General features: G+C 35.3%; 1 protein-coding gene across 1 annotated transcript in view; it reads right to left on the bottom strand.

The window, feature by feature from the left end:
* LRP1B (LDL receptor related protein 1B) overlaps positions 1–23,922 on the bottom strand; it is a 1,985,988-nt gene that overhangs the window by 34,388 nt on the left and 1,927,678 nt on the right. Inside the window, exons 85-86 of the mRNA XM_056117551.1 lie at positions 12,409–12,583; positions 8,339–8,443 (exon numbers count right to left, since the gene is read on the bottom strand). Of these exons, the coding sequence (XP_055973526.1) occupies positions 8,339–8,443; positions 12,409–12,583 (280 nt within the window). The remainder of the gene's footprint in view (positions 1–8,338; positions 8,444–12,408; positions 12,584–23,922) is intronic.

The following is a 23,922-nucleotide window of genomic DNA, read 5'->3' as shown; positions in this document are numbered from 1 at the left end:
CCCATCGTCCCACATGGTTCTTTAACACTGCCAGGACTACTTCCTAAGTGTAGAACCAGGAGTAACCCCTAAGCATTGTCAGGTGTGGCTCCCAAATAAAAATAAACAAATTAAACATGAGTTTGCAGACTAGCTGAAATGTGTTTATGAAGCATTTCTTTCTTATGGACAGCTTTTCTAAGTCTTTCTATTCACATCAGAGTATCACTTCTATGAAGACTGTTAGGATAAAGGAGAGGCCCATAGATCACACCAACAGTCATTTTAGGAATGAGTAAATGGATACAAGGTAGCATTTAGTTATTTTATCTAATGCTAGCAAAGAATTTCCCAACTTTTGTCTAAAAGTTACCACCCATTAAGCACATTACTTTCATATGGTCAATGCAGAGAAAATTTAAAAGATTTAAATAGAATATGAATTTGAATGTGCTTATTTTTGAGACTTTTGTGTATTTATCACTAATTTCTATTCACTATTAAGTTGTCACATGTGACTACAGAAAAAGTGATCTCCCAGTTATGATTGGAGTGATCCTGATTATTTATAAGAGATAAAGATAATGCTTTAGAGGTGGGTCTCTGCTTTAATAAAATTCCAATCCAATGTAACAGAAAGTTAGGCTTTCAGTAGACTTTCTATTAAAAGTCAGATTTCTAACTACTGTTAGAAGTACGGAGTCAACTGTATACTTAGTTGAGTTAATAGTATAAATGATATAAAAGATATCACTGTCTAAATTATATCTATTTCTCACAACAAATAATATTTAACAATGCAAATTTGTCAGTGCAACATACAGTGTAGGATAACACTGTTCTGTCCTTCCTGCATAACCTCAGGAATAGTTGATAGTATCTTTATTGGACTCAGGAAAAGAGAAAAACACTTTAAGAGGTATTTTGCCCTTGGACAGTCAGGAAGGGCTTTCTTATGTTGATTTGGCTACCTGACTGGGTGGAGTGTCAGCCCAGACTAGAAGGGAGCTGGAGAAGGAGAGAGCACGGCTGAAAGATGGACCACGGAGAGACTAGCAAGGGGAATGTGGCTTGAGAGAACCTAGGCCCTCCATAACATAAAGTTCTTCTATGGGATGAACTTCCTTGTAATAAACTGCCACTAAGATCAACCGGCCTGGCCCTCATCTTTTCCTTCGTCTGCCCTTGGCCAACAGCCGTTCAGATCCAGGCCACACACAGCGGCTCAAGGACACCGAACACCGGCGGCGAGATAGAGCCATCCGGAGAGCCCGTGAACACACAACCTTCAGCGTGCATAGTTTTTTTACAATACAGAACATTTTAAAGTTTGCTTTCAACATTATTCAATATAAATTTAATAAATGTCAAAACATTTTTCAAACACACATTTAAAATAAAATCTCGATTTTTCACTACACTTTCTTTTTTCACTACTCTCCTTAAATTTTTTTCCACATACAATAAATGAAAATGGCCAAAAGAGAAAAGTTAAAGGCATTCACGGAATAAATATATTCCCTGAACTCAAATGCATTACTATAAAAAAGTTTATTATTATAAACTTCCACTATGGGAAAAAAATCTTGCCACATTCATATATTTGAGTATTTCATGGGCTTTATAAATGTAGATGAGCTTCAAACAATTCAAATAGTTATTTACTCTATTTAAAAAATATGCTGCTCACAATACAAAAGCAAGTAAGCACATATCTTGCCTCTTGAAGCACTTTTTATTTTCTAGAAAGGCTTTTATAAGAAATAGTATATAACAGCTTTTCATTAAAGATACATGACCGCTACCAATTGAAATCTGAGATTAAAAGTAAATAAGCTTTCGTTATGAGGAGAATCGACCACTAGAAAGATATCCCACAGGCATAATATACTTTAGTTTAACTGTTTTATTTTCTTTTCACAAGATCATAGACATTTTATATGAATTTTTAGTTTTATTTGTTTGTATGTCAGTATCATATAAATTTATTACTAAAGATGATAAGCAGCACTAGAAAACTTGCTGTATTCATAAATTTCAACTCTAAGAATTTTGATCATATATTTTTAAATCATTTCTCTATTCTGCATACTCCCTATTAATAGTCCATTGGTAAATAGTCAAATTAAAGTCTCCTTGAGTAACGTCTTCCTTGATTTCCCCTAGATGTTCCTTTTTTCCTTGAAATTCCCATTGGCTTGTTTTCCTTTAAACCACAATCTCATACTCAAGGAAGATCCTGCTCTCCAGTTCCCCACCTTTCACTTTCTCAACAGCAGTCTTGTTTCTGTAACGAAGGACTTTCAAACTATCTCACATAATGACGATTTAATCACAAAATTCTTAAAGCATTTATCATGTTTATCCTTCTTGAACAGTATGGAGCTCACATTCATTGACACCTTCTATTTCTTTTACTTTAAAGGAATCTTTGGCAAGTCTCTTACATCTATTTACTTTCATTTACTTTTTCCCCATTCTGTCCCATGCAATACCAACAATTAGTATTTGCTCAGATTCTATCCTTAATTCTCTTCTTTTTTCCACCCATGTTGTGGTATAAACATTCCTCACAAACTGGCCTAGATATAGTTTTACTCATCTCTTCTATAAGATCACATTGTCTGTGTTCTATTTTCAACAAAACTCTACTCTTACCTGCTTACTTGCAGATCTATTTTTGACTGAACTTAGTCTACTGAGAAATGTTTATGTGCATTGCCTTCCTCACAAGTTCCTAAAATTTTGTGAAACTATCAACTCATCTTCAAGTTTCCTTCTCTCCCCCACTGGTGATCAATGATCTTTACTCCTTAATTTTCCACAACAATTTGGTTAAATAATTATCAAATACTTTTCTTTTTCAATCATAATTCAGCGGTCGCTGTCACTGTCACTGTCCTCCTGTTGTTCATCCATTTGCTCCAGCAGGCTCAGTAATGTCTCCATCGTGAGACTTTTTTTTGTTACTGTGTTTGACATATCAAATACATCATGGGTAGCTTGCCAGGCTTTGCCGTGTGGGCGAGATACTCTCAGTATCTTGCCAGGCTCTTCGAGAGGGGCGGAGGAATCGAATCTGACTCAGTCAGGCAGGCTGTGCACAAGGCAAACGCCCTACCGCTGTACTATTGCTCCAGCCCATCATTCAGCTACCTCAAATAATTTTATGTTCTTCAAAAGTAAAAGTTATATTAGATCTATAGGATAAAGAAAGCAATATGAAAGAAATTTTGCACTAAATGAAATTTGAGTCTCTTGTCCCCGTGCCTGGCTGTCCTCATTGGGGCCCCTTTGAGAGGGCGGGTTGCGTTTCCCTCTCAGCCCTGTGCAGAGCACCGACAGCTGAAGGCCTCCAGGACCCAGTCAAAGTCATGCTGAGACCACTCTCCACACACTTGGATGAGGAACTGGCAGAGGAACCCAGGTGTGCGGAACCCGGGGCTGAGATCTTCAAGCCTGCTCAGTTTGGGACTGGGCCTCCTCCACCCAGCTCCCCCACCTTCCAGTAGATAGTTACACCCACCATCTGCTGTGTAACCCATCAACAGCCATCCAAAGACTATAAAACCAAGCTCCTGGAAGAGAACAAGGCAGAGATTCCTGCACCCATGCCTGGCTGTTCTCATCGGGGCCCCTTGGAGGAACCGCAGTTTGAGTTTCCGTCTCTACCCTGAGCAGATTCTCAACAGCTGAAGACCTCAGGGACCCAGTCAAAGTCACGCTAAGATCACTCTCCACACGCTTGGACGAGGAAGCGGCAGAGGAACCCAGGTGTGCGGAACCCGGGGTTGAGATCTCCAAGCCTGCTCAGTCTGGGACAGGGCCTTCTCCACCCAGCTCCCCCACCTTCCAGTAGCTAGACAGTTATACCCACCAACTGCTTTGTAACCCATCAACGGCCATCCAGAGACTATAAAACCAAGCTCCCGGAAGAGCGAATGTAGATGCGTGACCTCTTATTCTCTAGTTCTCAATCTCAGAGAACCTGGCAGGCTACTGAGAGTATCATACCCACCTGTATGCTTAACTAGGAACACCTGTAAAGGTGATTAGAGGCTGCCCCAAAAGCCTCCATTTGTCTTGGAGAGCCCGACAAGATACCCATGGTGTACTCGATATGTCAAAAACAGTAACAATGAATGATTCTCATTCCCCTGACCCTGAATGAGCCCCCAATACGTGATCAGGCTACAATTGCATGTGACAGGGACAAATGGAGACGTTACGGGGCCCACTCGAACAAATCGATGAACAACGGGAGGGCCTTTACTTTACTTTACTTTACTTTACTGGGCCCACTCAAGCAAATTGAAGAACAAAAGGGTGATAGTGATAGTGATAGTGAAATTTGAGTACAAAAATATCCACCACTTCCTGCCAATAATATTAGTGGCAGTAATATTATTTGTAAAATGTACATAACATTTAGAAAATAATAGTATCTGTTACAATATAATCTAACTACACATAAAATTTATAAAATGTTCTCGACATTACTTGTTATAAAGTATTTGCTAACTTCATTTTAACTATAATAATCATTCAGAATTAAGTCAAGGTTTCATTCTGCAATATTGATCAACTAACATTTTGTAAATTGATTAATAAACAAATTATAACAGAATGTGATAAAACACTCTATAACCCTGTCATGTCTTAAGTTATTTGAGAAATTTTGCAAGCATTATTCTTCCCATCAAAATCAATTTCAGGGTGCAGAAGTTCAGGGCATAAACAAAATTTCCATAAAGCCAAATGAAAAAAGAGATATACAGAAGTAAAAGCTCTGAGGTCTGAGTAAGAGTAAATCCGGCACAGCATTTGTCTTGCAAAAAATTCAATAAAGGGTTCAATCGCTGGCATCCCATGTGGGCCACTGAGCACTGCCAGGAGTTACTACCTGAGTGCAGAATGAGGAGTAACCCATGACCACTGCTAGGTGTGACCCCCAAACAAACTAAATAAATTTCTTTTTTAAAAGTAAAAGCTCTTTTCTCCAAACACCTCCTATTAACATCACTGTATCATTATATCACTGTCATCCCATCATTCATCAATTTCCTGGAGCAGGCACCAGGAATGTCTCCATTTCCCTTAGACCTGAGATTTTAGCAAGTGCCACATTAGAGGCTCTTTGAGGGTCAGGGGAATGAGACCCATCATTGTTACTGGGTTTTGGCATATTGAATATGCCACGGGGAGCTTGCCAGACTCAGCCGTGCTGGTAGCCTGCTGGGTTCTGTGAGAGCGAGAACTAGACAATAAGAGGTTGCACTTCCGGGAGCTTGGTTTTATAGTCTCTGGATCTTGGCTGTTGATGGGATTACATGTTGCCGGCGCAGTTGGTGGGTGTAACTGTCTAGCTAGAAGATAGGGAATCTGGGTGGAGGAGGCCCAGTCCTGATCTGAGCGGGCTTGGACATCTCAGCCCCAGGTCCCTAATAACATATACTTTATTTTATTAGATAGGCTGATTATCACCTCAGTAAATCATGGTCTTTCTTAAACAGTAGAGGGACACATATAAGAAGTACTCATCTAGTGACACTGGACATTCTCTAGACATTTCTGCAACCTCTTAGGTAGAAGAAACTAGGTGTGTCTGAATTGTCAGACACAATAAAAAAAAAAAGGGTAGGAGGCGTTGGGACACATCCAGCAATGCTCAGGAGTTACTCCTAGTTTAAGACTCAGTGATTACTCCTGGCGGTGCCTGGGGGATCATAAGGGATGCTGTGGATTAAGCAATAGTCCTCTGCACTCAAGGCAAATACTCTCCCCATTATACTACCATTCTGGAACCCTGTTATGTGTACTTTAAATTGGAACCTCTGACCAAAAAAATTAAAGCAAAACTTGGGTACCAAAGCACAAATTACCAGCATTTCCTTAAAGGTAGTAACTGAGATCAATTTTGGGCTAGAAATCAACTGGATTTACTAATTCTGCAATGTCTATGAATCTCTTGAGCTTGCTATATTTCCTTCTGCTGCACAGCTGAAGTTCAAATCTTATTTCTTTTAGAATTAAGTGTAGGAAAACTTTTTGATGTGAGTTTCCTTTCGTCAAATTTAGGGCTTTTCTTCAATACCAACAAATATTACCCTCAAAAGTGAAGTCCTTCTGGTCAAACCATTTGCCCAGATCTCTTTGACTTCTCATTCATTTAAGAAGACTGTGGGTTATCCTTACTTGGGCATAAATCGTGTTATAACTTGTATTTCCAGCTGCTAAGTAGTTAAGCATACTAAATCTGAGTATAAACTGAAAAATTGAGTCAATCACATAGTATAATAGTTTGTATAAACATTATGGATAACTTTTTAAATATTTTTTTCTAGATGTGTTTTGATATAGAAATACTGGTTTAAGGTCTATCACCCAGGAAAAAATAAAAGTACCTATTTTTCCTTTATGATATTACCAACTCTCCATATTTTTACACTGTTGTTTAACCAGTGACATTTTCTTGAAAAAAATAAAACAGATCTTGATGAAGCCATAATGTTTTATGTAATGAGGAATCTGTAATTTATCATAATTGTGACTAAAAATCAATCCTAAGTACTCAGAGACACCAGTAAGAAACTATTATCAGGTACCAAATAGGTATGCTATTATAATATTAGTTACTAAGCAGGATGTCAGTTATGATTTTCTCTACACTAAAGTAAAAATATAAATAATACAAATTCCGTCACAATGAACATTTTCAGTTGCCCCAAAGATTTTCCCTGAAAGTTCTCAGAGGAAATGGTTGCATCAGGAAAAAATTAAATCTATAAATAGTAATTTAAATTATTATATGAAATGTCTAAAACTTTTTACCAGGAATCTATTTCCTATTTTAAATAATTATAAAATAGATATTTAATTTTAAAAAGCAGAACACACCCAGGAATCTATTTCTTCTGTAAAGAATATAATACTGATTAAAGCAAAAACAATTTCCAGTAAAATTTTGTGAAGCAAAATGATGTTATTTCATCAACTCCTGAAATGAGAAGTCAGTTACTATATAAAAAGGAAAAGAAAGAAACGTTCCAAATATAGGATAGAATAATAGAGCCTGAAAATGGCTTCTTCTATACTTCTCTAATTAAAATCTACTATTCTAGAAAATGTATTTTTATTAGACAGTTCCACAAGCTTTTCCATTCCCTCTGCTATATTTCTAGACACTCTGACTATAGTGCATTGACTTGTTGGTGAGGGAAGCAAAGGTTAAGTGTATATGACATAGATGAGCTCTAAGATTAAGTATACACTGTGAAATGCATGTGGATGTTCATGATTTAAACCAATGAACTGTGGCCTGAAATGATGTCACACGAAGCGCAGTGGTAAGTGGAAGGTTAAACCTACTTGCATCTCGGCTCATTAAACGCAGTTAAAGTGCAAATCCCCTCATTCTGACAGTAGTGATCACAAGGGTTCTCTTTCTGGTCACAGCGCTGACTTTTAAACCCCACAGAGCATCTGCAGAATTTCAGTAAAATACAGCTAAATAAAGTGTCTTTTTCTTTTTTTTGCCAAATACGTTTAAACTTCTTTCACACAGAGATAGTAACATTTGAATCAGATTATTCTCAGATAAGCTCATTTGTCTCTCACACACACTCATTGAATGCCACACTGATGAGATGGGAATAAGACACCAATGAGGAGGATAGATGGGTATCATACTTCTGGTCAAGCAGTGATCAAAGAACATTCAAAACTCAGACTAAAGTTGCCCATTCTGGCCAATCAGGTAAGTGAGAGCTGAAATATTAAAAGTTGCAGAATTTCTCAACAGAAGAGAAGAATCTTGAACATCTCCTCAAACATTTAGAAACCAAGCTTTGATTAAAATATTGCGAAGATGTCAGAGGCTTAATAGTTTTACATAACAAAATGCTTTAAGCTTGGTATACCTATCAAATAGCAGTATACATTTTAGAAAATATCTCAGGTTCTTTACCATAAGTACCAAAGGAATGACTTTGAGCATCAAGTATTCAGAAATATGAATTACCACTGGGCTTCACATATCTGAATAAGTTAAGGAGAATTAAAATGATTTTCCATCCCCCAGCCTTTGCAAGTTCAAATATCTATGAATGATTATGAGTATGAGGCTAACATTGTAAATTTTTATTTATAAAGCCATCAACAAATTGATGAAGAAGATTCTATAGAGCACATGAACCAATGAGGGACGACCTTTGATGAAACAAATGTCCATAATGATGAAAGAATTGTCCATAAAGAATTCACTTAAAATATATTTCCCCAAGAAAGGAGGATAGAGCAAACAATCTCTGTAAATACAGAATTATATCATAAAATGCCCCTGGTGTTATGAAATACTCACTGACATATAGGTACATTTGTCTCAGGGTCCAGCTGGCATGTGCCACCATTGTAACAGTAGCCATCACATAACTGACAGCTAGAGGCAATCTTTCCATTAGTGCAGCTGCAGCAACAAAGAAAAATAACTTGCTCTGTTATTGGCATAATTATTGTTGAAAACTGACACAAACACTGTAGCTGAGAATATTTATCATATAGAAGTGTCTGCCAAAATTAAAGTTTTTAGAAAGACAGCCTAGCCAGAGGCAAAGATTTTTTTAAATGATGACAGATTAAAAGTTTTCTTTTGGGGTATTTTCAAAATTTTAATCCACTTCCTTAATGTGAAATTATAATATATATACACATATATTTGCAAAAATACTCTAATGCTTACCACATACAAGCCAGGAAATATAATAGCAGCATCTTTTTTCTTTTTATATGACTAAGGTTTATTGACACTGGCGTGAATTACAAACCACATAAACAGTTTGTCCTCCTAAATTAAAAACCATGCAGTCTGCAATATTATGTTAAAATGCAATATTGAAACACATATTGTTAGTATAGGATCATCCTGTAATAACTTATTCCAATTGTTTTTCTTTGAGCTTGTATTATAATTAGTGCCAACTATTTTATTTTAACTGAAAAAAAACATATAATAGTTTACTCAAAAATAAATTTATAGGAATAATATGCTAGAGAGAAAACAAAATAATCAAGTAGAATTTCTTGAAAACTTAAAGAAAAAACTCTAATTTGCAGTATTTTATATGTTTGGAATAAAAACAAGCATTAGAGTTGGTACCACTTTAGAAAAAAAATGTATAAAACTAATCAGAAAAATAGAAAAAGATCTTACTCCTTATGCTAGATTTTTAAACATATTTACATATAGACAAGTGAAAAGATACTACTAGACTGAGTGGTGGAAACTGTTGGATGGAAAAGAATATTTCATTGACATGTAAATTGAAAAAATTGAAAAATGTCTGATGAGCAGTATGGCAAGAAAATCACAAAAGGCCTGATTCAAATCTAAATTACAATAGTTCTTGTCAATTTTCTGATTATAAGATGATTAAGAACTAGGAGCAGTTTAACAATCAATGATCCCACAGTGAATTTGAATATAATCTTGACAAAGAAGTCAAGCTACAATATCATTGATTGATCAATTCGATCTTTTTTGGGATGGATATCTATTGTATTACATTTATCCAAGGTCAACTCTCCCTGGTGGTTTAGGTACCTGAAACAATTATTTGACTATGCATATTTGTTTGACCCTATGTGGGTGGTAAGAAGCATTGGTAAAATGCACTGATATGCTTGTAAATTTCACAGGTATTTATTTTAAAGATGTTTTAAGAAGTGTCAAAAAATAATTCTCCTTGATTACCCAATACAATGGATCCACTATGCAATGGAAATGGAATGGTACATACAATATAGAATCAAACGTGGAAAGTTTGGGAAAGACAATTCTCAAACTTTTACAGAGAATAGAACACTTTTTATAATCTATAGAGGAATCAGTGTATTGATAAAGAGTTGAGTACATATTTAAAGGCATCAGTACATGACATGTTATATACATCTAAAGAATTGCCGTGCCTTCCACATCAAGTCTCCTTGGTAACAAAATAGTGGGAAGTTATAGTATATTAGTCTATGACAAGGATGAATATTAAAGAAAAAAAGCAACTCATCATACATAAAAACTTTCCCACACAAAGGACAACTTGTACCGAATAGCAAGTTTAAAAGAAAAACTAGTATTTGATTAAAAAAACTTCAGCATCCAAGATATATAAAAGATGTTGCTATTTTCTTTTTCTAAAGATCTCTTTAAATTGAAATCAAAGATAATTTATAGATATTTAAATTTAAAATAAAATATGTATCAAATAATACTTTATATTTCAATATAAATCTTAATAATTCTATTCTGTAGGGCCATCTATTAAAAAATATATCATAAACTTAGTAAAATATCACTTTCCCAAAATTAATCACTATGTTTTCAGTAGCATAAGATTTCCCACCATAGTTTCAGTAGCATAAGATTTCTCTTAACCACTGATTTTACAAAGATAACATTTTTCTTCAAAATAATATTTCTTTCTTCATCAATGTTTATATATATATGTATACATTACATATCTATATACATACATACACACAATCAGCTTTTTTAAAATGATTATATTCATTATAGTTGACCAAGCACATATTTTAGATGACAGTAATCGCACACACACATTTAGATTTGAATTTTTCTATTAAAAATAGATACTTTAACTTTGTTAATATTTGTAGTGCAAATTCTTTATCTATGAAAATGAAGTTCAAATATCACTGCAAACTTTACCAATTGGTAAAATATACCTATCAGTGAAAAAATAAAGCTGAGCTTTCAAATTTCTAATGAGTCCCTTTTGTTTTGTTATGTGCATATTATGTAAATATTCTGGTAATCCTGTATTCCTGTTTTAAGTTACACCATCTACTCATTTTGAGCAATTGCTGTTAGTCAATTCTGCTGTATATTCATCTACACTTGAATTGTAAGGAATCTTATGAACAAGGACTAGAATCCTGGTGCACAGTAGCCAGTGTGATTTATAAGTGCACTGCATTGCAGAAATGTCTTTTCTGATGATCTTAGTAGATCTCCCATCCTTTGTATTTGAGTGTGTTCGGTATGTGCTACTCTGAGGTAAACTGGGGACTAGGAATCACAGCTTTTCTTAGATTATTATGTTCTGTAGGTGAACAGAGTGGGGTGCAAAAGAAAAATTTCCAGCTTATTATTGAATATAAGCCATACAAAAATTCTTCATAACCTAAATGGCATACTAGACATGAAGAAAAATGTGTTCTCCATCACTAAAATAAAGTTCTGTCATGCTAATGCTTTATCACAAAAAAAGAGCTTAATGAGCAGGCATGATTTTGGTAGTTTATTTGAAAACCCATTTTACATTTATGTACTAATCAAAGGCATGTATTTATAATTAGTCATGCTTTTCAATTACTTTACTTAAAATAATGCATTTTCAAATATTCAATTTGAGGGGTTGAGTAAATGTCATTCATAATGATAACACAAATCACAATTAGAGTAAATTTTAAAATGAGAGTAAATAAAAAAGAAAAAATAATTGAGGCATCTGTAATAAAATTTTATTGGGCCTTGTTTGGCCAAGCAACGTAACTCAGGCTAACTTGCTCCTAGAGCTGTCTTCATGGAAGCTGAGAAAAGAAAACTTTACAAAATGCTCTTCTGTCTCCTGTTCTCATGACTGTACTGCCAAGCAAGGGAATTGATGGAATCTAGTCCCTTTTTTGAAAATACTGACCCAAGAGGTTCAGAATAAGGTTCTGATCTCTCACCTCAGTCACAGAGGCATGTTTCAAGTGTCAACACGAATGGCATTAACTTATAGCTGTTATATTTTTTTGCCCAGTCACCAGAACTTAAAGCCATAGAGTTGAAAAGCAATGCTACAAAAGTCTAATTTTTACATTGTTATTGCAATTGTTTCCTCAGTAAGATTCTTCTAATGACGTGGGAGCCATGTTTTTTCAGGAAATTAAGAGTAATGATATCTTAGCTTACTTTCATCAAACAAGTCTTTGATTCTTTCCCCACAGTATCTTTCTATGACAATCAAAAGCTTACTGTGAATAAGACTGATGGAATAATTAAAAGTCTGATCTATTCTATTTTAGCAAAAACTCATATAGCTCTTTGAAGGTAAGTTACATTTCATTATTCTTTGCATATTTTTAGGAATATTCTATTTGGTGACATTATTATTTCATCAGACAATTGTATGCTTTTTTTAATCTTCTGACTAGCTACATTATAGGTTTTGACTGTTTGTTTGAATTGAAACATATTGAAAGTTGTTTCATGCACACACCCACACACAAACATACATATGGAAACTGTGCATTTGTCAACATATAAAATGTAGAATAGATAATTTTATGGTATTTTTACATTTGATTGCAGGATATCAATTTGGTATTTGGTTCAAGCTTTTAAATAAATTAGGGTGCATGTCTACTTACTTGCAAACTATATCTTCATTGTCTTTATTTATAATACAGTGTCCTCCATGACACCTTATACATTTGTCAACCTCACATTTTGATCCTTCATAACGTGTTGGACAGACACATTCAACAGTTCCATCATCCCCAATGGTACAAGATTCAGAATTCACACAGTAGTGGTGACACACATCTAGAAAGGAAGCGCAATGAAAAAGATAAAATCATATTATGTTTCTCTGTAATGGCATTAGGTGCCATTGTTTAGTCATATTAGAAATGGTCAATTGATCACTTAATTGCAAAAGCAACACAAAAGCACAATTACAAAAGCAACCTAAATATGTGTACTTAAAATATTCTAATACTTTCTTACTTTTTTCCTAAATTTTTATTTCATCTGGCTAAGAGGGTATGAGTTCAACTTGTTAAAGGATAGCTGACAAACTCACTTAGATCTGAATTTTATAGCTTAAGTTAAAAAAGGTTCTTTAGATTTCTTTCTAATGAACAATTTGTCTTATTATTTTGTCATGAACAGAATTGATTAACATTTCATCGTTTACCATTAAGGATTGCCTCTTTTAAAGCTGAATGCAATAATATGAGATAACCAGTGTGTTCCTACATCTACCCCACAGCTAGGTGCCTAGGAAAACACTTGCTTCTGCAAGCACCAGAACATGAGAAGACATTTTCCAAATGTCTCAGCATGAGGAGAACAAAATACTGTGCGAGTTAAGTAATTCCCAGAGAACAGTGAACTGGAAATAACAGATTCACTATAAGAAGGAAGTGAATACAGAAGTCTGTACTTCTCTTCAAGTATGGGTAAGTCTACACTTACCCTCTACAAATTCACCATGTAGAGACTCTAACCTTTATCAGTGAAATCATCATTTTCTTTCATTTAAGCTTTTAAAATTTTTGTTGGCCTTAGGAGTTTTTTTTTTATTATGTTTCTTTGTTTTTTGTTTTTTTGTAGGGGTTTGGAAGGGGTGCTTGGAATCACACCACACATCCAACAGTACTTAGGAACTACTTCTTCTCATTGCTTGGGGGTTGCCCTTGGCAATGCTCATGGTACCATGCAGTGCCTAGAGTAAAATCCAGGCCTTTTAAGCAAAACATGAGTTACAGCACTTTGAGCCAACTCCTGGGATTCAGTCCATTTTTAGTTTAAAAGATGTTTCTTACTGAACATTACAATTTTTTTAACTACAAACAAAAAACTTTCTCAAACATTTATATATCTCTTGAACAAAAATAGTGATAGACCACTGATTAATATAATAACCATGCTAACTTTGTTTATAAGCATTATTCCATTGTCTTTTGAATGGTGAGGAAGTTTCGTACATACATGATCATATTAAAATTTGCCAATTCAAATATAGAAATTCAAAACACAAACTTAAAAAAAAGAACTGATTAAATATATCTGAGACTGTGTTCAGTAGCTGCAATTTCCTTTTCGCTATCTAATTGTGAAGCGATGTTAAATGAGATTAACTGAGATAAAAATCACAATTTATAAACTTTAGCCTGCTGAAAGACAATTACAGTGAATGAGTAAAAGTGAAACATAATTTAGAATCCTCATGTTTGTATATTTACCTTGCCCTTTATTAAATCACATTTAAATTACATTTATTGACAGTCTAGCCTCATATTTATGAATTTATTTCTAGCATTCTTATGCTAGCTGTTGTGCATGACAAGTACCTTTAATAAGATTCAATGCTAATGTTCTAATATAGGTCTGGGTTATATTTAAGAAAACTAGCACTTTCAATAGTTGAGTAATTTGCAAATCAAAATTTGTTTAAATGTTGAAATATACTAATTATGGTACCTTTGTAATTGTCCTTGGCTTGTCATACAGCACAGATTCTGTTTTTATTTTTTGGAAAGTGTTAGCAGCAGCCTATTCAAAGCAGAAATCTCTACAGAACAACTTCATAAGGTAGGTGGCTATATACCTCCTATGATAGAAATTGCTATCAATAATGGCCTTAACTCTTATCCGTCTGTCCTGATTCAGATGTCTAATGAAGGGACATAGTAGATGGCTGTTGTTTCGTTCCAAGATCTATATCTCATGTGCTCACTCAGAGTTTCAATTCAATAGTGGGTAACTCATCAGCATTTAACAGGTGATTAATTTAAAATGCAAAATCCAATGACTTTTCTTCACTGCACTGCACTGTCCTCCTGTTGTTCTTTGATTTGCTTGAGTGGGCCCAGTAACGTCACCATTTTGAGACTTGTTACTGTGTTTGGCATATTGAATATATCATGGGTAGCTTACCAGGCTGCCGTGTGGGTGAGATACTCTCGGTAGCTTGCCGGTATCTCCGAGAGGGGCAGAGGAATCAAACCTGGCTCAGCTGGCTGGCTGCACGCAAGGCAAAGGCCCTACTGCTGTGCTATCACTCCACTTTTCCCCATTACCCACTAAATACTGTCAATATATGGATTTGAAAAGAAACCCAGGTAAATTCTATCTGATTGGTCGAAAATCTAAAAACTGAAACTTTGCCATGTAAACATTGTGACCTGGAGATAATACTAATGATTGTCATAGGCACAATATTGTCATAACTGTAAATAGATAGATTCAAATAAAATGGCTCTTTAAATATTTTATTAGTCTAATTGAAATGTAATTTTTACATACATAGTTTTAAAAAGAATTGACAGTTTTTTTTTTGTTTTTATGCATTCAAAGTAATCTCATTCAAATGTAGTCAATATTTTTGTAGCATGTCAGATACATATTATTCAATGTGGCTGATCAGTCACATGGCATAATAATAGTTTCCAACTAATGTAAAAAAAGGAGTGTGCTCAAAAATAAGTGTAAAGAAATTTGATCTTAAAATTTTTTATTCTTGTAAGGTAAAGGTAAGGTAAAGGCCCTCCCGTTGATCGTCGATTTGCTCGAGCGGGCCCAGTAACGTCTCCATTGGAGACTTTTGTTGTTACTGTGTCTGGCATATCGAATACTCTTGGTAGCTTGCCGGGCTCTCCAAGAGGGGCGGAGGAATCGAACTCGGGTTGACCATGTTGGCCGCTTGTAATGCGAACGCCCTACCCGCTGTGCTATCACTCGCTCTTAAAGCTATGATGGGATTTCTCTTTCAAAGGGGCAGAGAAAAAGATTTAGATTCAAAAGCTTTCTCTACAAACATTCATATAGGAAATCTCCCCTCCGCCCCCAGACACAAGAATACATACTTAGCACTCTATCCTGAGTATAAGTTCATAAATAGTCAATCATTAAATACAGGCCCGGTAAGAGTAGAATCCTAAGGCCTTTCAGTGAAAACCATTTACATCCCGCTATTAGATATAAAACATGGAACACAGAGAAGTGACTCAGTAGATTGTTTGACCATAGCGTTTTCTGTACCCCTGTTAGGAATTTAGAACACAATTTTCTCACTATTTTCTCCTCTACTTTTCCCTCTTGTTTAATAAATTCTTTATTTCCTCTTTCCTGTCCCTTCCTCCTCTTCTCTCTTTCTTATCTTCTTTTGGTTTCTTTTTCTACCCTTAAAGACTTTCCTATATTCTCATTTCCAACTCCTACAACAAGAATTCTTAACATAGAACATTACATAGATTTATAAACATTCATATAGGAAATCTCCCCTCCCCCCGCCACACAAGAATACATACTTAGCACTCTATCCTGAGTATAAGTTCATAGATAGTCAGTCATTAAATACAGGCCCAGAAAGAGTAGAATCCTAAGGTCTTTCAGTGAAAACCATTTACATGCCGCTATTAGATATAAAACATGGAACACAGAGAAGTGACTCAGTAGATTGTTTGACCATACATAGAACATTACATAGATCTATAACACTAGATCTTATTGTTATAAAAGTATTTAGCAACTGATTTGAAACATCACATAAAAAATCAGGCCTATATATGCTGGAAAGCAAAATAAATCTTTGACATTACAACGTAAAAGTTTAGAGAAGATTTTGATGTAATTTGCTCCTATGTTTAATGATTTAACCCATGTCAATGTAGCACTGTCCTGTCCTGTTGGTCATCGATTTGCTCGAGCGGGCACCAGCAGTTACTGTTTTTGGAATAAAGAATGAATATGTCACGGGTAGCTTGCCAGGCTTTGCTGTGCAGGTGAAATACTCTCTGTAGCTTGCCAGGTTCTCTGAGAAGGGCGGAGGAATCAAACTGGGTTCAGCTGCGTGCAAGGCAAATGCCCTACTCGCTGTGTTATCTATTGCTCCAGCACAAACAATGTTAATCACTGTCACTGTCACTGTCTCCTGTTGTTCAACGATTTGCTTGAGGGGGCCCAGTAACATTGTGAAACTTGTTAATGTGTTTGGCATATCGAATATGTTACAGGTAGCTCTCCGAGAGGGGCGGAGGAATCAAACTCAATATGGCCATGTCAGCCACATGCAAGGCAAACGCCCTACCTGCTGTGCTATCGCTCAAGCCCAACAATGTCAATAATTTCTGTAATTGTCTTAATCTAATAAGTGCAAAGTATAAATCTTAGGAATATTATCTTAATCCCCCTCCCATATTTTCTCAACTATAATCTGTTTAGAATTGTAAGCATCTATGTAAATACAAATCCATGCATAAAAGTACTCTATATATTTTTTCTTTCATCACATTTCCCTTTCTTTACATATATTGTTAAATAGCTACTACATTTACATTTAAAGTCTAAGTATCTATTCAATTATTTCTCTCACAACACGAATATTTTATTAGTATTCCCCAGTTCAGCATGAATTTAGTATGAAAAAGAGTGGTATAGATGATAACTCCTTTGTAATGCAATTTTTGCTTCAGTTCTAATAATTCTTGCCTAATATGAAAATCTCTGACATAGAAAAACTTTGCAGTCATTAAAAAACAGTTTTTTTTCAAAATATTGAAAAATAGGCATTTTGTCAAGCATAAAAAATTGCTTCAAACTTCTTTTGAAAATAATTTCCAAATATATGTTTCTTTAAAATACATACATTGATTATTTTGATGGTGGTAGTGGTGATGGTGAGTTGGAGCAATAGCACATTGGGTAGGGCATTTGCCTTGTACTCGGCCATCCCGGGTTCGATTCCTCCACCCCTCTTTTTTTTTTCCACCCCTCTTGAATAGCCCAGCAAGCTACCGAGAGTATCTTGTCCGCCCAGCAAAGGTTGGCAAGCTACCCGTGACGGATTTGATATGCCCAAAATAGTAACAAGTCTCACAATTTGTTGTGAGACGTTACTGGTGCTTGCTCGAGCAAATCGAAAAATGGGAGGACAGTGTTAACAGTGCTAACAGTGATGATTGTGGTGGTGGTGGTGGTGGTGGTGGTGGTGTGTGTGTGTGTGTATGTGAAGGGAATCCCAAGCAGTGCTCCAGAGTCCAGGGGGATTCTTCTGGTGACTTTTTGTTGTTGGTTTGTTTTGGGATCAAATCCAGCAAAGCTCAGTACTTAGTTCTGGCTAATGCTGAAGGATCATTCTTGGCAATGTTTGACAAACCACATATAGCGCTGGGGATCAAATCTGGGTTAACTGGGCTGGAGTGATATCACAGCAGACAAGGCGTTTGCTTTGCACGTGGCCAACCCGGGTTTGATTCCCAGCATCCCATATGGTCCCCCGAGCATGGCCAGGAGTAATTCCTGAGTGCATGAACTAGGAGTAACCCCTAGGCATCATTGGGTGTGACCCAAAAAGAAAACAAATCTGGGTCAACTACAAATAATTTCAGTAATTCAATGTAGAAATCATGATGATGTAGTTGTAATTTTCCCATTAATATTTTATTTTTAAATTTTAAATTCATAGTTGCTAAAAATAAAATCAAAATTTTAAAACACACTAGACAAAACAAGACATATTAGAATAAAATATAAGTGAAAGGAAACTTTATTGGAGGGAACAAAATAGGGAAGACATTAAAAATGGAAAAGAAGGACTACAAGTAAAGAGAATAAGGCCTACAATGGGCCAGTAAGCATTCAGTAGGAAGAGTGAATTTCTGAAAATAAAAGCTGGTGGAACTATAAAGTTGATCTCACTTTGAGAAATATGCGTATTAAAGCCAAAATGATAAAATATATTGTGTGTGTGTGGGGTCATACATTTGTCTAATTGTGTATTAGGAACTCTGAGAGGGCCAGAGGAACTGAACAAATCATGAGCTCTGATCTAACTAACAAACTGAAAGTTTCAGATAAGGAGAAGAAAGAAGCAATTGATCTAAATAATGCCTTTATAGCAAAAATCTGCATATATTGTTTTCAAATAAATCATGGTTCCTATGGAATGTTCCATCTAAGTTTTGAGCAATTTTCTAACCTGAATGGCATATTGATTGAAACATTCTGGTTATGATGAGAATGACCAATAATAAAGTATAATTAATCTGTGCTAAAACAGTTGAGATTATCAAGCAATTGTATAATAATATACTATATTTACAATATAAAAATTACTGTAACCTCTGTAGTGTAATTATGCTAAGAATTGCATATTAGTACCAAACACAATAATGTAATCTAAAGGACAATGATGGATATATAATTACAGATAATTCATATGGTAATTAGGCAGATAGTAAATGAAAAATAAGTGAATGGCTATTTTCTGCAACAGAAATGAAATAATTTTCAAGAAATATAATTATTATACTCTATATCACTTTTTACTGTTTTGTTCTTTTCAAGAAAAGGAAGTATAAGGAAGGACTTCTTCAATTATTTTGTATTATGTAAGCAGACTATGTAAAATACATTCATATATGGTCACATACAGGTTTATGAATATTCAAGGGAAGATAGATGCCTATAAACTATGTTGCTGGGCTTAATTTTATCACAAGTTATTTTATTTTAAAATAATTGTGAATATTATTCAGCTACTATCTCATACGTAAAACTGGGTCATTCATATAGTAATACGAAAGTTAAATATGAAACAGATAAAGTGGATAAAGTCAAAATAAAATTAAAATCCTAAATAGAGTTTGACAGTAAACATTTACAATAGTGGGTAGTGCTGTAGTACTGTCCTCCATTGTTCATCGATTTGCTTGAGCGGGCCCAGTAATGTCTTCATTGTGAGACTTATTACTGTTTTTGGCATATCGAATATGGCACATGTAGCTTGCCAGGCTTTGCTGTGCAGGAGAGATACTCTCGGTAGCTTGCCAGGCTCTGTGAGAGGAATGGAGGAATCAAACTTGGATTGGCCTGGTCAGGGTAAGCTGGAGAATATTTAATGAGTATATCAGAATAACTATATATAAAAAAGTGATTGTATAATAATTTATCCATCAATCATTCTGTGCATTAAAATTTTATCTAGTTTTAGATTTATAAACTCCGAATAGCACAGAAAAATGAGTGTGGCCTGAGATACAAACCAAATAGGCCGAACTCAAAAATAAATTATTTTTTATTCAACATTTATAACTTGATCAAGAAAAAAAATTAAGACTATTAGTTTGAATACGTGCAGTTGTCTTCCCTTTCTGTGTACATAAATCCGAATACACTCCCTGTATGTGAGTAGTTGAGAATTTAACCAACAGTTACAATGTTGGGGTGGGACAGAGAGATAATAAACGGATAAAGACCATCCCAATTTGATCTCTGGCTCTGCATATGGTACTTGAGCACTGCTGTGTGCTATCCATGAACACAGAGCCAGGAATAAGTCCTAAGACCCAGTGGGTGTGTCACCAATTTTTTTTTTTTAGAGACTGCTGCAACCTGAGTAGTTGTTCACAACAATGTAAACCTAACAATACCATTTCTAGAACTAGCAGATTAATAATAACATGAATGGTGCCTCCAAACCATATCAGAACATTCACGTGAGATGAAATTTTTTTAGCCTAACTTGCAACCCAAACTGAATATTTGCTTCTCGAGCCACTGATACTTTTTGGTCAACTGTATTGTATTCCTTTACTTAATTCCAACATCTAACTATCCAACTGATCAGACTTGGGTCACACCTTATAATCCAAAATAACTAAAAATTCAAAATTAAAACATACTTGAATAGTAATCCTTCACTGACATCTAATTTAGGATGACATTTAAAAATTATTCTAGAAAGGTTCTGGGATTCTTAAATATGTTTTAATATGTTATTGTCGCCTTTCATTCATACAGTCAAGTGTTTGTCGTTTGTATTTGATTGTTTTTCAGTTGTCCTACATCTACGGTACTTAAGAATTACTCCTGATTTTGTGCTCAGGGATCACTCCTGGTTGTGCCTAGGGCACCATATAGGGTGCTAGGTGATAGCACAGCAGTAGGGCGTTTGCCTTGCACGCAGCCAACATGGCCGACCGGAGTTCGATTCCTCCGCCCCTCTCAGAGAGACCGGCAAGCTACCGAGAGTATCTCGCCCGCACGGCAGAGCCTGGCAAGCTCCCCGTGACGTATTCGATATGCCAAACACAGTAACAACAAAGTCTCCAATGGACACGGTACTGGGCCCGCTCGAGCAAATCGATGAACAACGGGAGGACAGTGACAGGGACAGTGACAGGCTGTGGGTAGAGCAAGTGTCACATTTACTGTGCAGTCACTCCAACCCCATACAGTTAATCTTACTTTTAGCATGGCTAAAAATAAAAGAGACAAGCTAGCTTGTATAAATTTAATGGCCGTTCTATTATCATTGATGATTATATAAGGAAACAGAAAAATACATTTCAGAAATATAATATTTAAGTTTTTATATTTCTCAAATGACCTATAGGCATAAGGCATTTCAATAATCAGACAAAATTCTTGAACACATTGTTTAATTTTAGAGCTGAGTTTAATAAAGTAGACAAACACTAAATCCAGGTAGGCCATGTATGCAGAGTAATTGTCACAAACTACCAAAGAGTTTCACTCATCAAAGTGCAAATTTTCTTTGGGTTGTACATGTAGGAATAAAACAAGTTATAAAGATAGAAAATCAGCTTTCAAATCTAGTAAGACTTTAATAATAATTTAAAGGTTTATAATATCACTTTGATTTTTTTATTAGTAGCATTAAATATCAACCCTTAACATTCAGTTGGTATAGTTAATCAAATAATGAGGATACACTTATATACCAATAATATCTTTTAAAACAAAGATTCAGTTGTTTCAGTATATAATTTCCATCTCACTTGTATGTACTGTGTCCAAAAGATATTATAAAAATCTTTATGAAACAGTAACTAATGTGCTTTTATTTTTGTAGACCCTAACCATTTTCTTTCTTCAGAAATTAGCTCTGAAAAAGTACCTGTGCATCATTTCAGATCTCATCAGTTGGCATTTAACTCTAGCTATAAATACTAAGGTCTATTATGAGAGCAGTTATTTTTGATTTATTCATGACTGAATTCTAAGCCTCAGTGGCTGTCACATATTATATATTCTATTAGTATTTGTTGAGTTAGTAAAGAGCATAACCTCTTGGAAAATAGGGCACTTAAGAAGACATAAAGCAAAAACAATGCCAGGGATGTTTTAGTTTTAAAAGCTCAAGACAATTATAAATGTACAGTTCATATGGGATCCATTGAGACTAGTTTTATTCATTCCAAAAAAACAAGTAAAATTTACCAGACAGGGCCAGAGTGATAGCACAGCGGGTAGGGTGTTTGCCTTGCACGCGGCCGACCTGGGTTCAATCCCCGGCACCCCATATGGTCCCCCAAGCACCGCCAGAAGTAATTCCTGAGTACAGAGCCAGGAATAACCCCTGAGCATCGCTGGGTGTGACCCAAAAAGTAAAACAAAACAAAACAAAACAAAATTTAACAGACATAAGTGTGTTTTCAGTTCTGAACAGGATGTTGTGAAAGAAAAAATTAAAATGAGAAGCAAAGTCAGATGACAGAGTCCCCTAAAATAGCCCTCAGTTACCTTGTGTCTGGATGAAATACAAAGTCAATGCTGGATACGTGATAGTTGGCTTTATTAATGGACTGTGTGACATGCTAACTTCTGGGAATTTTATAAATTAGGTAAAACTCTTCAGCTTTCAAAGTTTCATTTTGTAGAAATAGCTTAACCTGTGTGTGGACAGTAACAAATTTGTCTTCGAGTAACAATTTTGTTTGCTTATGTTTTGGGGCTACACCTGGCAGTGCTCAGAGTTTACTCCAGGTTCTGTGCTTAGGAATTAGTCCTGGTGGGGATCCAGGGAATATTTCTGGTGCTGGGGATTGAATCTAAGTTGGCTGTGTGCAAGGAGAGTGCCTTTCACCTTGCACTGTTATCTCTGACCCTCAAGTAACAATTTCTTTTTTCAGTTGTGTGCTATACTTGTCTTCTTACCATTGAATATAGACCTTCATTCTGAATTGAAAATTTCAAAATTGTTTGTTTTGAGGACCCCGCTCATCAGTGTTCAGGGATTACTCCTGGACCTGCATGCAAGAATTACCTCTGGTGGTGCTTAGTAGACCATATGGGGTGCCAGGGATCAAACCTGGGTCAGCCTCATGCAAGGAAAACTTCCAACCTAGTGTTTTACTCTGGTCCTTGGAAATTATACTCTATACAATTAAATGTATCTCCAATATTAAAATGATATATTAAAATGATATATTATCATGTTGCCTAAACTGTACATTATAAAAGAGAGGCCATGCTTGCCTTGATTGTGGTCAACCCAAGTTTGATCCCTGGCACCATATATGGTGTCTCAAGTACCATCAGGTGTGATCCCTGAACATAGAAACAGACTTGAGAAATTGAGCAATCTATGGGGTCTCTTTTGTGACCCCACCCCCCGCCAAAAAAAAAAGAAGAAGAAACAGAAGTAAAATTAGAGGCACTCAAATCTGTAAGCAGATCAGAAGACTATACTACGTTCAAATTAATTTTAAAATTTGTAGTTACAATTTTTGACTTATTTCCTCTTATTTCTGGTCTGAAATATACATTGGAAAAATCTGTGGTTTTGGTCTCAGGTTAAACCTGAGTAGTAATTTAGAAGCTTATTACAGGGCCAGAGTGATGGTACAACTTGTAGGACGTTTGCCTTGCACGAAGCCAACCTGGTTCAATCCCAGATATCCCATATTGTTCCCCGTACATGACAGGAGTTAATTCCTGAGTGCAGATCCAGCAGTATCCACTGAGCATCTCCTGATGTGATCAAAAAAGCAAAAAACCAAAAGCAGAAAAAAATAAATAAAAGGATATTATATTGTAACAAGTACAGCATTTGTTTATGTCACTGCATTTATAGCACATATTAATTATTTTTAAAGAAGTTTTGCCCTCAGATCATCATAATGTAGATTGTCTCAGTTCTCAAAAATTAGGGTGATAATTATATTTGTCAAATTAAAAACTAGATTATATGTGTATTATGGATTTAAAGATAGTGAGTAATTAGACTGATTGGAAAATTCAAATGCAGGGACTTGACTTTGAACTTATCTGTTTTATAATAAAGGTGTTACTTCCTGGTTTTGATAAAGTGCTGTCTATAAGATTATCTGTTTTTTGAGAGCAACCAATAA

This window comes from Sorex fumeus, unplaced genomic scaffold (assembly GCF_029834395.1).
Source record: "Sorex fumeus unplaced genomic scaffold, SorFum_2.1 ptg000035l, whole genome shotgun sequence".
In the NCBI taxonomy this organism is placed as follows: Eukaryota; Metazoa; Chordata; class Mammalia; order Eulipotyphla; family Soricidae; genus Sorex; species Sorex fumeus.
The sequence above is the reverse complement of the archived record's forward strand: the minus strand, read 5'-3'. Positions and strand labels throughout refer to the sequence as shown.